This window comes from Diabrotica undecimpunctata, chromosome 4, assembly GCF_040954645.1.
Source record: "Diabrotica undecimpunctata isolate CICGRU chromosome 4, icDiaUnde3, whole genome shotgun sequence".
Classification (NCBI taxonomy): domain Eukaryota; kingdom Metazoa; phylum Arthropoda; class Insecta; order Coleoptera; family Chrysomelidae; genus Diabrotica; species Diabrotica undecimpunctata.
Genome location: NC_092806.1, coordinates 159,316,575 through 159,331,174, shown reverse-complemented (window position 1 = coordinate 159,331,174; position 14,600 = coordinate 159,316,575). Strand labels below are relative to the sequence as shown.

The window sequence follows — 14,600 nt, the reverse complement described above, 5'->3', positions numbered from 1 at the left end:
ATCATTATTAAAAAAGTTTAAAAAAATGAGAAAAAAATCTTACATACTAAAAAAACAACCAAAATATAACAAAAACAAAATTTAACAATCTCAATATACATATCATAAAACAAGAGATCTTTTTAACCGAGGTAAAATTATACTGAAAATATCAAAATTGAGAACGTTTAATAGCCCCATGGTAATATCTAATGGGTTGTGAATACCAATTGTTCTGTGGAAAGGAATATTGAAAACATTGTGGTAATGTAGAGCTTGATGGGGAACATTAAAGTTAATCTCGCTTAACAGGTTTGGACAATCAATAAATTATACAGGATACGGGAATCATCATGATTTTCAATAGTAGTGTGAACATGGTAACCACAATATCTCAAAAATTTATGCTGGACTCTTTCTATGGTATCAATATTGTTCTGAAAATAGGGTGACCAAATCAACACAGAGATGACCAACACAGAGGTATTAAGACGAATGGTTAAAGAGGTGGAATTGTTAACAACTGTTAAAAAAAGGAAAGCGTCATACCTGGGCCATGTGTTCCGTAATGATAAGTACAGTCTGCTACAGCTTATCGTGGAAGGCAAGATTGAAGGTAGAAGAGGTTTGGGCAGAAAGAAGAAATCCTGGCTGAGAAACTTGATAGAATGGTTTCAAATACCAGAAGCTGCGAACATAATACATGCGACACAAAACCGAGAAACCTATCGTTTGATAGTCGCCAAGCTTCGGTAGAAGACGGCACATAAAGAAGAAGATTCTAAAATAGTTCTTACTAAGCAACAGTACACTAATCTTGTTGAATTAATGGAGAAATACTTGCAATTTCTAGTAACGAAACCAAGAAGTTTAGATGCCTTTATTGAAATAGAGTTTATGTGGTCACAGAAAGTAACACACATCGAAAATAACACTCTCTCTCTCCAATGGCGCTACAGCCCAAATCGGGCCTTGGCCTCCTCCAAACTATGCCTCCAACCTTGTCGGTCCCGCGGCGATCTTCTAGAGGTTCTCACGTCTAGCAAATTTTGCGCGTCCGCTGCCACTTCATCCTCCCATCTTTTCCGTGGCCAAAATAACACACAAATCCCGAATAGAAGAAACATAATTCATAATATAAACATAATAGTTTGTTGCAATTATATTGATTTTACGAGAAAAACTTTTAAAACAACATTTTTTTACATTTAAGTGAAGTTCTGATTCTGATTTTTTCGCCAATTTTGTAGTCGGTCTAAGTCATCTTGCAACAAGGCTTGATCTTTTAAGCTATCTATAACTTTCTAAAATTTAAAGTCATCTGCCAACATTAGACATTTGCTATTTATGAAACAGGAAGTGATGTCGTTAACGAAGATATTAAAAAGAAGTGGAGAAGTATGGCCTCCTTGAGGAACTGCAGATGTTACTAAGATACTGTCAGACAGATGATAACCTATCTTGACTTTTTGACTTCTACCAGATGTAGAGTTTTTAATCCATTCAACAAACCTGACATGAAAGCCTACATTAATTAATTTGCCCAAAAGTATTTGGTGATCTACACGATTAAATTCTTTGGAAAAATCTGTGTATATTGCATCTACCTGCTTGCGGTCTTCCATATAAGATAATATATCAGATTGATAGCAAAACGAGTTTGTTGAAGTCGATTTTTTGCTATGAAAACCATGTTGTGATTGAGATATTAAGCCTATACATAACCAATACACTTGCTTTGTTACAAGACAGTCGAAGAGCTTAGGGATTGCAGATTGTATACAAATACTACGATAATTTTCAATATTGTCTTTCTGACCATTTTGGGAGTGAGGGCGTTTTGTCTATCTTAACCCTTTGTAGGTTGACAATTTGTATGCTATTACCCACATTTAAAACAATTTCGAATTGCCTCTGAATCCGTTAGTATGATCATTTGTTTGATTAACGATAATAATCAAGATTTCCATTGACGAAAATCCACAATGAACTACTACGAAAAACTATCCGTCTGGCATCGATGCGTGCGTTTGAAAACAACGCTTTGCACCAAGGCGCTTGCTCCGTGTGGGTGTGTTGGTGACGGGGATAACTTGCAAGGGGTTGACAGAGAAGTAGTCAAGGTGACCTTGCTTTTTCGGGAAGTCCGCGTCTTTGAATAAACACCGAACGTTTCGAGACCTGAAAAACGATGAAAATGGTAACCGAAAACTCGGATACGGCCGCTTATGTGTCACCAAAGGTAAATATTTTGTTGATTAATGCAAATAACTGATAAATTAGGTATATATGTATTGTTGTGTCTTTAAATTGAACGTATTGATGCAATTGGCGGCGTCAGTTGTGTGTCATGCCATGTCTATGAATTGGACACTTCTACTTTCTTCTTATATATAATATTCTGAGACATGTTTCGTTTTGGGTGCTATTATAGTCTGTTATATTGTTGGAGTTGATATAGTATATTTTCCTTAATTTGCGAACATCTTGTTAGATATTCGTCATTGTTTCGTGTGTATCGTATCTTTTGTCTTTCTGATGTCATTCCATTCATGTTTGCGTTATTTTATCCACTCATGTATTTACTTTATATCGCATGCCCTTAGATTTCGCATCTTTTCTTTTTCTTATTTGATTTTTTCATTTTTTCCTTTCTCCTCGTTTTTGTCTGTGATTTAATTATGTTAAAGTGTCATTCAAATCTCTATTTTTAGAAAAAATCAAATCTAAAAATACATTCTGTAATTAGGAATAGTATTACACCGATAAAATATTAAATAACCGAAGATTTGAGCAATATTGACAGCTGGATTATCTCCTAGATACTGAACCAATACGCCATATTTGCAATTAGACTATAATGCATTATAGTCCAGTCGTCAGACATTTGATCTCTAAATATAAGACGTACAAAGTGAATTTCACGTTTGCACTCCTAGCCTAGAGCTTCTCCATAAAACCCATTCATAGGGGGAAAAAATAATTCAACGAAAATGTTTATTAGCACTTTTTGTGTAGACTGAACCGTTCTCTCAGAAACAATGCTTGAAGCCACCGGCGATTTTGAATGTCAGTTACGCGCGAAAGTAATTTTTGAAATAAAATTTGTATCAACTCAACGGTAAAAATTGGATATCTCTTTAGAGTGTCCCACCGACAAAAATCAAAATGCGTTTTTAAAGTGAAGAGTGTAGCTTTGGTAGTCAATTTCTATATTTTGCCGCAAATGTCGTCCTCCCTTTTGGAGGACGACTTTTGAGCTCCTTTCGTACAGGAAAGATGTATCTTCCAAAGGTTTTCACACATATTTTCATTGCTAGTTTCAACTACTTTTAAAATGTTTCACTGATGATGGTCCGACTGGATCGAAAACGTTTTGAAGATTTGTAATCCTTTTCGATAAATTTTAAATGTTTTTAATGAAATATACCATTATACACCAGAAATATTTACTTCTAAGTAAAAGTTCTTGAAATTTTCCTTCTTCTTCTTCCTCTTTATAAGCAATTCTGCTTGTTCATTGGCGGATTAATACCTCTATGCAATGTTGGATTAATACCTCTATAAAATTGGTGACTTAACTCCTGCTATTTTGAAGACACGAGCCTCCTCCATTCTGCTTATGTGGTTATTCCATTCTTTTTTTCTATGTTGTGTCCATTCATTTACACTGTACGTTACATTTTCTTCTAACGTCTTCACTTCTCTTTCGATCTCTCAGCGTATTTCCTATAATTCTTCTCAGTACTCTCATCTTTGCAGTTTCAGTAGCCTTTGCGTTGTGGCTGTGTCGGGTCTTGTTTCTGCGGCATGTCATTATTGGTCTTACCCTGGCTTTATAAATTCTTGACTTCATCTCAGTGTTATTGTGTCTGTTTTTCCGTATAGTATTATTAAGGCATCCTGTCAGTCTATTTGCTTTTTGTACTTAATCTCTCACTTCTTTGTCCAGGTCTCCATAGCTAGACAGTGTAATTCCCAGGTATTTTATTTCCATTACTTGTTCAATACTGATGCCATCAATTTCTATTTTACATCTGGTCGGTTCTTTGCTGACCAGTATTGTTTTAGTTTTCTGAGATAAGATTGTCATATTAAATTCTTTTGCTCTTATGTTAAATCTGTGGACCAGTCTTTGCAGACTAGCTTCATCTTGGGCTGTCAGTACGAGTATTTCGTCGTCTGCGTAACAGAGTATTTTTATTTCTTTGTTTCCCATTCTGTATCCGCTTCCTTTGTTAACGCTTTTGATGATTTCATCCATGATCAAATTAAGGAGCATGGGGCTCAATGAATCCCCTTGTCTTATTCCGCTGCCTATTTCTATAGGTTCTGTAATTTGCCCATCTATTCTGACTTCCATTTTGTTGTTTTGGTAGATGTTTTCGATAGTTTTTATAATAATTAGGGGAACTTCTCTATTATACAGAAGATGGTTTACATCTTTGAGTCTTACTCTGTCAAACGCTTTCTTTAGGTCAATCAGACACAGCAATGCTGGTCTATTATACTCTAGTGATTTCTCAGTAATTTGCTTTATAACGAATATTGCATCTGTCCACGATTTTCCACTACGAAAACCCTGTTGTTCATCTGCTAAACTTATCCTCTGATTTATTAGCATTTCTAAAATTTTATCTTTGTAGTTTTCTGGCTGTTTTTTTTTTTCTCCTTTTTTGAATAGTAGAATTAGTTCACTCGTTCTCCATTCTTCCGGTATTTTATTGTGTTTTTATAATTTTATTAATTAATGCTGTTAATTGTTCTGTCATTGCTACTCCACAATATTTCAGTAATTCGTTTGGAATCCCGTCTTTATCTGCTGCTTTTCTATTCTTCAGGATTTCCCGAACTATATTTTATAATACCGAAAGTATTTTCCGAACTTCCTGTACATTTATATTAAGTTCTTCATTTGTTCAAATTTTTGTAGCTGAATACTTGTGATATTGTCCACCAATTTTATCAAAAACAGATGATAGATACCTTTATCAAAAAGTATCACAAAAAAGTTTTTTTTGCTTTTCTTTTTGTAGGTTTATTGGTATATCAGCTCTTACCGAGATCTGTTTCCTACTGATAGTTTAATGAATACAGTTACATCTTACACTATTTGTGTTTTGTCTGTAATTTTTTGTTCCGGCTTTCTTAGTTTGTTGAAATTAACAGCAATTTTGGATTATGGGTATTAATATTACATAATTATTACTTGTAAGTGTATAAAGAGATAATTTCAATCATATACCGACGATGTTCAACACTGTAATAGAAATATTGATTTACGATCAACGATCAATACTTTTGTGATATCACAGAACAAATAACAATATTTGTTTTCTGTTTTGTGGTGATACGCTGTATATAGATATTATGTATAAAGATTGGCACCGTTGTATGTTGTATATTGTATATGTCTCAGACAAAGAAAGAAACTGTTTTGTTCTTTTATTAGACAGACGTCATAATGTGCCATCATATCTCCAGTTCCGTTACGATATTTATAAGATATTTATAAACTTTTAAAATGTTGGCCTCTACGTCCTGCCTAATAGCAAACGTCGAGGACGTTGTCGGGAACGTTGTTGCCAAACCTCAAAAAGGATACCTAAAAATCCTCATAACATTCCAGTAAAATGAAAAATTAAACAAATACGACGAGAAATATGCACAGTGACAGACATTGATGGTTTTTCAAAATCATATAAATCATTTTTATAAAATATCCAATAAACATTATCATTCAAACATATGGCATACATCTTTTTGCATTTTTTCTCCATATTTTTAAAAATTCTCACCAAAACTTAATCATTTTTTCGAATAATTTTAGCGTATAGTTGTTTATATGCACAATTAATCTATTTCATCTAAAGTTCTGCAAAAATAGACAACAAATTTAAGATATCCCAAAAAAACTCTAACGGGTTTAACACCGGTGATCTCAGAGGCACTTAACTTTCCTCAATTACCTTAATATATTTAACTAATATCACAATTATCTATAAAGTCAATTCATCTATTTAATCACTGTCGGAGGGGAAGAGGATACTAATTTTATTTAACATATAAATCTGCTCCTTTTTTATTCTCCAACAATGACCCACGATTTTCATACCTGTTAGGTATACAATCCATGGGTTTGTATTGTTATTTCTATGTGAACAGCGTGGACTCGTTGAAAAATAATATCTAAAACTACATTTCAACAAGAGAGGACATTATTTTAAGTGAATTCAGTTTGACCAAATTACCTGCTATTTGTAATGAACTGTGAGTTTCAAACAGACGACTTTACAAAACAATAAAAAATCGTTTTCGACAAAATAGTGCATATTCTTGATTTAACAATACATTATACAACCTTGTTTCACAACGATATTTTCATTATATAAGACATACAGAATTAAAAGTTGCGTCGAAGCTCCCGGAATATATGTTTGATTGACAAGTCTCGGAAAACCGCATTAGAGATCATACGAAAACTAGAAAAAAAAAGGAGCAGCAAAGGGGTAATTTTCGTACTGAAAGAAAGCGAACTTCTGGTGCGCAAAAAAAAATTATATACTCAAATAGCTTAATCTTCTATATATAATAAGCTGTTTGCCAATCAGGAAGTTTTTAACTGTCACCCCCTGTATATGAACTAAAAATAGTACAACACATAAAATAATATAAATTCGTCAACAGCGCTAATTATATCAAAATTCGACCCACTCATGTATTCAAATTTTTCGAAATATGCTGATTGCGGTTGTTCTGGACTATTCAAATATTTCTAAGTTTCAGCTGTGCATGCGCAATAGACACACCTACTTTGTGTACGCAGACATTCTTTATTTAAATCAAGGAACAACGAACAACGGTCGAGTAGGTGGGAATCAAGCAACGATAAGTATTTTGCAAGGTTTTCGATAAAGCGGAGAAATTTATTATGTTAATAAATAAATAATATTTGCAACATTGTAAAACGTTTTCTACTGGTTGAGTTGCTGTTTAATTTGATGTACGAAGACTTATCTGTAAATTGCTTCAAATAATTCATTGAAAAATCTAAGAACTGTCTTTTTGATGGGAAAATCTTTTAAGTCGTTCTTCTGAACCACTTATGTCTTTTTCACTGTATGGTTGTCTTGTTTTTGGTCCTTCGGTGTCTTCTTCCTATCATTACAAAGCACAATTTGCCAATCGTTGGATTGTTCGCCAACAAGCAGGGAACGTAAGCTTGGTTTAGACCATCATGAGACAGATTATTTTCACCCTACTTATAATCAATGTTTAGTACGAGAACAACTGCAGATTTGTACATTTGGTTGACATCTGTACTAGAGAGAATAATGGTGCAAAGCTGCCATCTGTGTGACTATGATTGGACACCTCTAAGATCGTATTCTTTATAGTCAAAGGCGGCAATGATAACTCTTGTAATCAAGATAAGAGTCAAAAGGTGACTGACCGTACAACAATAAAGTGGCTCTACTAGGCAATCTTATTTCGCTACGATTGTCCCTTCTTTTCCACCCACATTACATGTTTTATTTGTCGCATAATTAATTTTTTTTAAACTTCTGAGTACCTGGTAGGTATATAGTTCCCACACAATTTGCATTGTGTAATTCGAGAGCACACTTACACCACAGTTTTTATCTGGGAAAATCTTTCTCCGATAATACCTTAGATAAATCTGTTTTAGCTTGAAACCCTCCGGATATATCTTTTTTATGGTTTGAAAGCAAAAAAGAAAGCTACCTAAAGAGTGGTCTCGCCAGAGGTGAGACCATCGGCGATAGTCCCTTCCAGAGGGTTCTCGGTAGGTCAACACCGCTTAAATCACCGGTGTGCCCTAACGCGATATTTGATCAGGATATTCTTTTGGTCCAGACTAGATATTGTTTGAGGCAGTTAATTTTGTTCATTGGTTATTTAGTGCGCCCAAGGAAATTTCTTTATGGCAGCTGTGTTGGATTGATTTCAAAGAACGTTAAGTTAACGGTTTGTACAGTATCCAGTCTTTTTGTTATAAAATTTACACATTTCGTGTAGCGCATAGGACAAAAACCGATAATTATAAATTGTTTTATTTTTTTAACCTTATGCGCAATATGTATGTAGGTGTAGCCATTGTTTTATTATTGATGTACTCGCAATAATCTTTTAAAATTGTCACCACAAACTGAAAAGATCGACAACGTGGTGATTTTGTTTTCTTTCTATCGCTGGGTATATCATACGAATGTTAAAAACTTTTAGAACAACACTCGTATCAAGAGTACCAAATTTATCTTAAAATACTCCACTTTTCCTTTCGATAAATTGGATAATTTAAATGTTTGGCAACAATGTAATTGTCCGTGTAATGATGTAATATCAGTAGACAATTCATCAGACACACTCAATTAATAATCTTTTTTTTCTTTTGCCGACGAAGGATTTATCTGTAACTGGTATTCTTGATTATGAAAAATGTCGTTGTCACTGGAATATTTCGAATTTAGTCAAGATTTTCCCAATTAGATGTTAACACTTGGAAATCACAAATAATTAAATGTTTGAGGGGATTTTAACAATAGGTTTTTCCCCATGAAAACGTGACCAAAACTAACCAATGTTTATAATAAAGGTAAAACCTCAATATAATAATATTCTAATGTTTATTGTTTTAGTGATACATTTGATGATATTACAACTTGATAAATTCATAGTAATATAAGATTGACGACCATTATTTTCTTCAAAATATTTGTTGAGGGATCTTCGGTAGTTCTTTTTTGTTCTTATCGGATGTTTATACGTTGTTTGTGATTTTTGATCTCCATCTGTCCAAGCAGGAGTTCCCTTTTGTTTATATTTGTAGATTGTGTGGATCTTTGCAGATATGGAGGGTTGCGGTTGGTTCTGTGGTTGTTTGAGCATCTGATTGTTGAGAATCGGGGGTGGTTGGTCGTGTATTGGTAGTTTGTTTATTGGTAGCCTGCTTTTTTGGTCAATTGCTTTTGGTGTGGTTCTATTTCAGTTATGTTTAATTTTTTTGGATTTGGGATCAAGAAAAGGTTATTGCCTTTTGTTAAGTATAGATATGAGCTCCATTTGCAGATTCACTAGCTGAAATGAAGGGTAAAACCACTTGGTTTAAGGTTTCTTGGCCTCTAAAAAGTATACTCTGGTGTGTCGGTTATACACTGACTTGATAAACGTTGCTTTACCCCGCACAAACTGTCTGTCTCTCGGTGGGATCATTTTTTGAGAGCTCGCGCCAAGATCAGAACATCTTTTTTCTTTCTGTATCCGCTTAGACGCAGTTCGACGAACTGGTGTTCACCAAAAGAGGGTTTTATCATTAATCCATTTAAAGAGTTTCTCGACGGAAATTAAAGAAAGTGACGACATTTTATCTTGCAATTGGGTATTTCTTTGGCATGTTTTAATCCGTTTCATTGCTGAAAAACTTCTTTCAACAGATGTACTTGTTGCAGGATTTGTTAAAAATAGGTTTGCCACTTTACAAGCTTCCGGAAATGCATTATCAAGTTTTGAAGACTTTAAATATTGATATAATTCTTATACATCTTGTACAATATAGTCTGGATCATTATAAACAACTGTCAATTCTCTTTTTAACTTTACTGTGTCAAATTTTTGTCCATATAGCTTTACGGGTTGATAAAAAGCGCTATCGGGGAATTTGTTTGTATAATTTTTAAAATTCTCAAAATCATATAGTGACAAACACTCTAAATGCTTTAAATTAGAAAACACATTGTTGAATAATGAACCATAAGTTGAATAATCATAGTGTCAAAAATTAAAAAAAAAAAGTCGTGGTTAAGACGTCTCTTTGTCATCGTTAGTATTGATAATTCGTTGCCTCTTATTTGGTTTGGGGACATCATCATTTACAAAATCTTCTTATTTTGACTTTGATTATTTGACTTTCAAAATTATTCCGCTCTAATTGCAAAAATTCTAGAAATGCATTAACCTTTCTCGTGCAAAATCCAATGTCATACATTTTTTTCTGTAAAATATCAAACAATACTTCTGATTTTGGTAGAATAACCTCAAATAAACTTAAAAAGAAATTAAAATCAAATTCTTGCAATGTAATGTAAAAACCTTTCGAACAAAGGCGTGTTTCTCCATCCCATGTTGCTGTATCAGTATGCATTTCTTTAAATAGTTCGATAAGCTCTGAACGAATACAAGAAACAGTCTCAAAAAGTCTACCAGCATAAATCCACCTTGTTGCTGCTAATTTGGGTAAACGTTTTTGTACTAATTTATCCAAAGCAGCTGCCCTTTTGGAAGATTTTGGAAAAAATGCAGCAAGCCCTTAATTAAGGCTAACAATTCCCTGTAATTGTCTCGATTGTCAGAGTCATCGCCCTCAAAATGACCCTCAAACGCTAATTCTTGTTTGGGCCAAAAAACATACGGTATCTATAAGTGTGCTAACGATATATCTATTTTTTTTTAACAATTTCATTGCTTAGCAATATTTGCTTTAACAGCTTGATTAAGAGAACTTTCGATTCTTGTTTTGCCAAACTGGATCAAATTGGCTACACATCTTACATGTAACGGAGAAACTTCATGTCTCCTTTTTAAAACTCTAAAACTATTTAAATCGTGGACTCCGCCTGTTTATAGCTGATATTTAATATTTATTAGCAGATATAATTAGTTTTTATTTAAGTCTTGTATCATCATTCGATCAAAGTGTAAAAAGATAATAATATTAATTAATCATCGTCTCCGCACTACAAATAATCTTTTGATCTTATCTCGAAGAGTATATTAAATAGTCTTTTTATTAATCTAATACGTAATCGTGCAAAAGATAAAGCTCTCGAAACATTTGCGGGGCAAGAAATTGGACGAACAAAACGTTTGTGGGTGTGGCAGTAGCCAAATTAGAGCCAGATAAGTTTCAAAAATTAAAAATTTTTGGTTTAGATGAAATTGTCAGTCCAAATATTTGGCAGTTCTTTTATTCACGTATCTGAATTCAACATAAGTAAATTGCTTCTAATAAATACCTTCTTTATAAGAAGTGTCAGTAGGAAAGTAATGATAATTCAAGTAGTTAGAGAGGCGAATACAAACATCTACATGGATTCATGCAGTGTATATTGACTTTGACCATGGAAAACACTTTCAGATAGTATTTACCCTCATTAACATTAGATTATACTAATAAATATCGTGTCGATTAAAAAATATATTATATAAGAAACATGTTATAACATATTTGTTATTTAAAAATTCTTGATGTATTTTTATAAATTTTCTGATTACGTTTTAATAAAATAATAATTTCAAAATCAGTAGGTTATCAAAAATGTGTATTTTATCTATATTTATTGAAATATTGTCAAGGTTATAGCAACAAATTCTTTTAGTTGGTCAAATTTTTAAACTATTTCGCTGCCACATTTTTTCCTTGATATGCAAGATTGTATTTAAAAATTATTGCTTCTGTACTAACTTGTCTATATATTCTTAGAATTTTCTGCTCTATATGATAACACTGACCTTATTGGTATTCTATATTATGGTAAGTTTATTTTTTTGGATAGTTTTGAAGCTATGTTTCCTCTCTGGTCGTAATATCATTAGCCAGCACTATTACGCACATATATTTTGTCGTTTTCGGGATTTATTTTTAGTCCTATTTTCAGTGCAGATGCACTTAATGGCTGCATTAGTTGCCCTAGCGATGATGTCAATGTCATCTGCATATGAAACTTCATGTTAATCTGAGAATCTTGTATCTTTGACTCTGCTATCTATGTCTATAGTTAAGAATCAAATTTGTAGGCAGTAGATTGTCAGAAATATTAATGCGATAAAGCGACGACAACTTTGCCAGTTGATAACTTAAGTTTTCTCTTGCTACTTCTTTTGATAAAGAGGGAGGCGATGTACAATTATGTTGTTTTCACAAGCCATTTCGTCGACAGCATATTTCTTGACTTCTTTAGGTATATGTATTCTCGCGAGATTTAATAATTGTACTGTCAAAATGTTGTCATCGAATGGTATATTTTTTGAGAGAGCCAGTTGATCATCTTTTCGCCAGGCAGTTGTTGGTGTTGGCTCTAACCGTCGATTGTGGTATGACGCATTGTCCATAACAAGGACAGAATTTTCTTCTTTGAAATTTGGTAGAATTTTTGATCGTCCATTTCCTCATGATAATCTTTGGTTTTCTTGAATTCGAATAGTAACACAGTTGTCCAAAAAACTGGAATCGCTGCCTGTATGTGTTATTATGAGCCTCCGTCCTTTACCCACTGGTGGTTTTTTAAACCTGTTGAAAGCCCTTCCATGAAGGCTTGTTGACGACTTTTAATTTCAAAATCTTGCCACACCTTTGAGACAGTATGACCTTGATTTAGCCAAGTTTCATCTAAATAGTACACTTTTCGCCCTTCACGAAAATACTCTCGGATTTTTAGTAGTGTCTCCGCCACAAAGATAATTTAATCTTTTTCTACATGAACACTGTTCCTGCTTCTTTTCATATATTTGATGTTCATTTGACCTACAATAGCGCTGAAACGCTGAAACTTCTAAGAATTTACTGCCTACAATTTTTATTCTGGATTATACAGTGTTAGCTCTGTTAGCTCCGGCGGTATTTAAAACTCAGTATGACCTGAAGCAATTTACGTCCATTTACTCAGTCATATGTAGCTTTGAAATCCTCAAATAATTCCAATTCTAGGATTTTCTTAATGTGTTGCTGTTTGTCTCAAATTGTTAATTCAAAAATATCTGTATTTTTACATTTAATAATTTCCATAGATTCTAATAAACAGAGCTTAATTCCTTTCCTTTTTTATGTGTTTGCCTATTTTTGTTGATATCTTGATTGTAGAAAACAAAAGTTTTCATTGTTTTATTCTTAGATAATAACAGAGGCTTTGTTATTTTTAAATTTTAAAAGGGCTACTCCAATTTTTTCCACGGTGGTAACATAACTCTTGTACTTTTTATTTGTTTTAACTATAGGAACATGTATCGGGTCTTCTGATTGACACTAAACATTTCTTCAAATTGAGTAACCCATCTACCCTTTGTCACTAATTATAGAGCTATCCTTTTCTTTATAGGTTATTATTCTGCATATCACTTTTTTCTACAACTGTTTATTTGCAGATCACATTGCTCTTTCTTCTTAATTCTGAAAATTCTCTTCTCATACTTTTATATTTTTCTAAAGATTTTCATGCACTTATATGCTTCGTTTTTCTGCTGATTTATTTGTCTACACTCGTCGTCCAACCAATCTTCATTTCTTTTAGTTTTATTAGATGTCAAAAACATCTTTAGCCACTGAGACTGAGTGGTTAGTATTCTTCTATGTTTAGATTTCCATCGATTTTTTGTCGCTTCTCTTTTAAAATTTGCGCGTAATTAGCTCTACTAAATTTATAGCAACTAACTATCATATTTTGTACCTTGAATCCTCATGTAAAACGCAAGGCAACTATATGGAACGACTGAATTATTTCAGAAGCAGCTAACACGACAATTTTATGAAATTTGTTATATATAGGGGTTGTGCAATATGGTTGAGCGTCATAGAGTATTTGCGCTGTTGTCAGATCTGTTATTTTTCTTATAACATAAGAAATGTTGTTTCTAAAATGTAAAGTTTACGATTTCTAAGTTACATATATAAGTAATTCTGAATAGTTTAAATGTAACATTTCCTATACTTTCATGTAACAGTTTTAAAAAGAAATTAATTGGGATATTGAATGATAAAATTATGATTTTGTACTACTTATCAAGGAAAGTGAGTTTTCTCTACTCAGCTACAAATAAAATCCAGATTGCTGTATTGATCTCCATTCTCCATTGAAGAGATAGAACCTGATGAAGCATAATAGGTAATGAGAGGCGCTTATTTGAAAGGGATATAGTTTCAACGAGCGATATAGCTTTTATCGAATAATTATAACGAATATTACGAACTGTTGTCTATTTAATAGTCTAAAAGTAAATTTTCCTAGTAATACACAATGCATTTCAATCTAGTTACACAATTACCAAGTAAATATTTATTAATTTTATTATGACTGGTAATCCACATACTTACCGATTTACGAAATCGAAAAAATAGTGTTATTACCAATACCATTGTGTAAATGGTGATGAAATTGTAAATACTTTTCTATGAAATGATAAGTAATCTATCCGAATCAGTAATTCTTAAAAACTAAGGTAATTTATGGAAAAATTATAGATAATTCATTGTAAAAATTTGTTGTAGAGCAAAATTTAAATGTATATAGGATTTTATATATTAATAACAATACAGTTTTGTCAAGTCACTTATTTTTGATTATAACACAAATACCCAATTCATTTACTTGTTGCTCTTTCTGTGCATGTGTCTCTTCTCGTTTGTTATTAAATAAAACTAAGTTTATACGCACCAAATATTGACTCTTTTTCGCTTTTTCTCTGTGGTGCGCTGTTGTGTGTGTTTGGCGCATAAAACCAAATCCATGCCGACTAACGCAAACACAAGAACTGGCAATGTTGACGCATATCTAATTGTCAATGACCAGACATAATTTTGAACCCAACTTTAGAGCCAAATCGCTGCAGTT

General features: G+C 32.9%; 1 protein-coding gene across 4 annotated transcripts in view; it reads left to right on the top strand.

Annotated features, from left to right (window-relative positions):
* The window catches only part of Hex-A (Hexokinase A), a 124,986-nt gene that overhangs the window by 62,127 nt on the left and 48,259 nt on the right, over window positions 1–14,600 (top strand). Inside the window, exon 1 of one of the 4 annotated variants that reach the window (XM_072530765.1) lies at window positions 2,106–2,221. The exons of the other annotated variants lie outside the window; for them this stretch is intronic. Coding sequence (XP_072386866.1) covers window positions 2,171–2,221 — 51 coding nt within the window. The 5' untranslated portion in view covers window positions 2,106–2,170. Of the gene's footprint in view, window positions 1–2,105; window positions 2,222–14,600 lie in introns of those variants that run through there. 4 annotated transcript variants of the gene reach the window in all.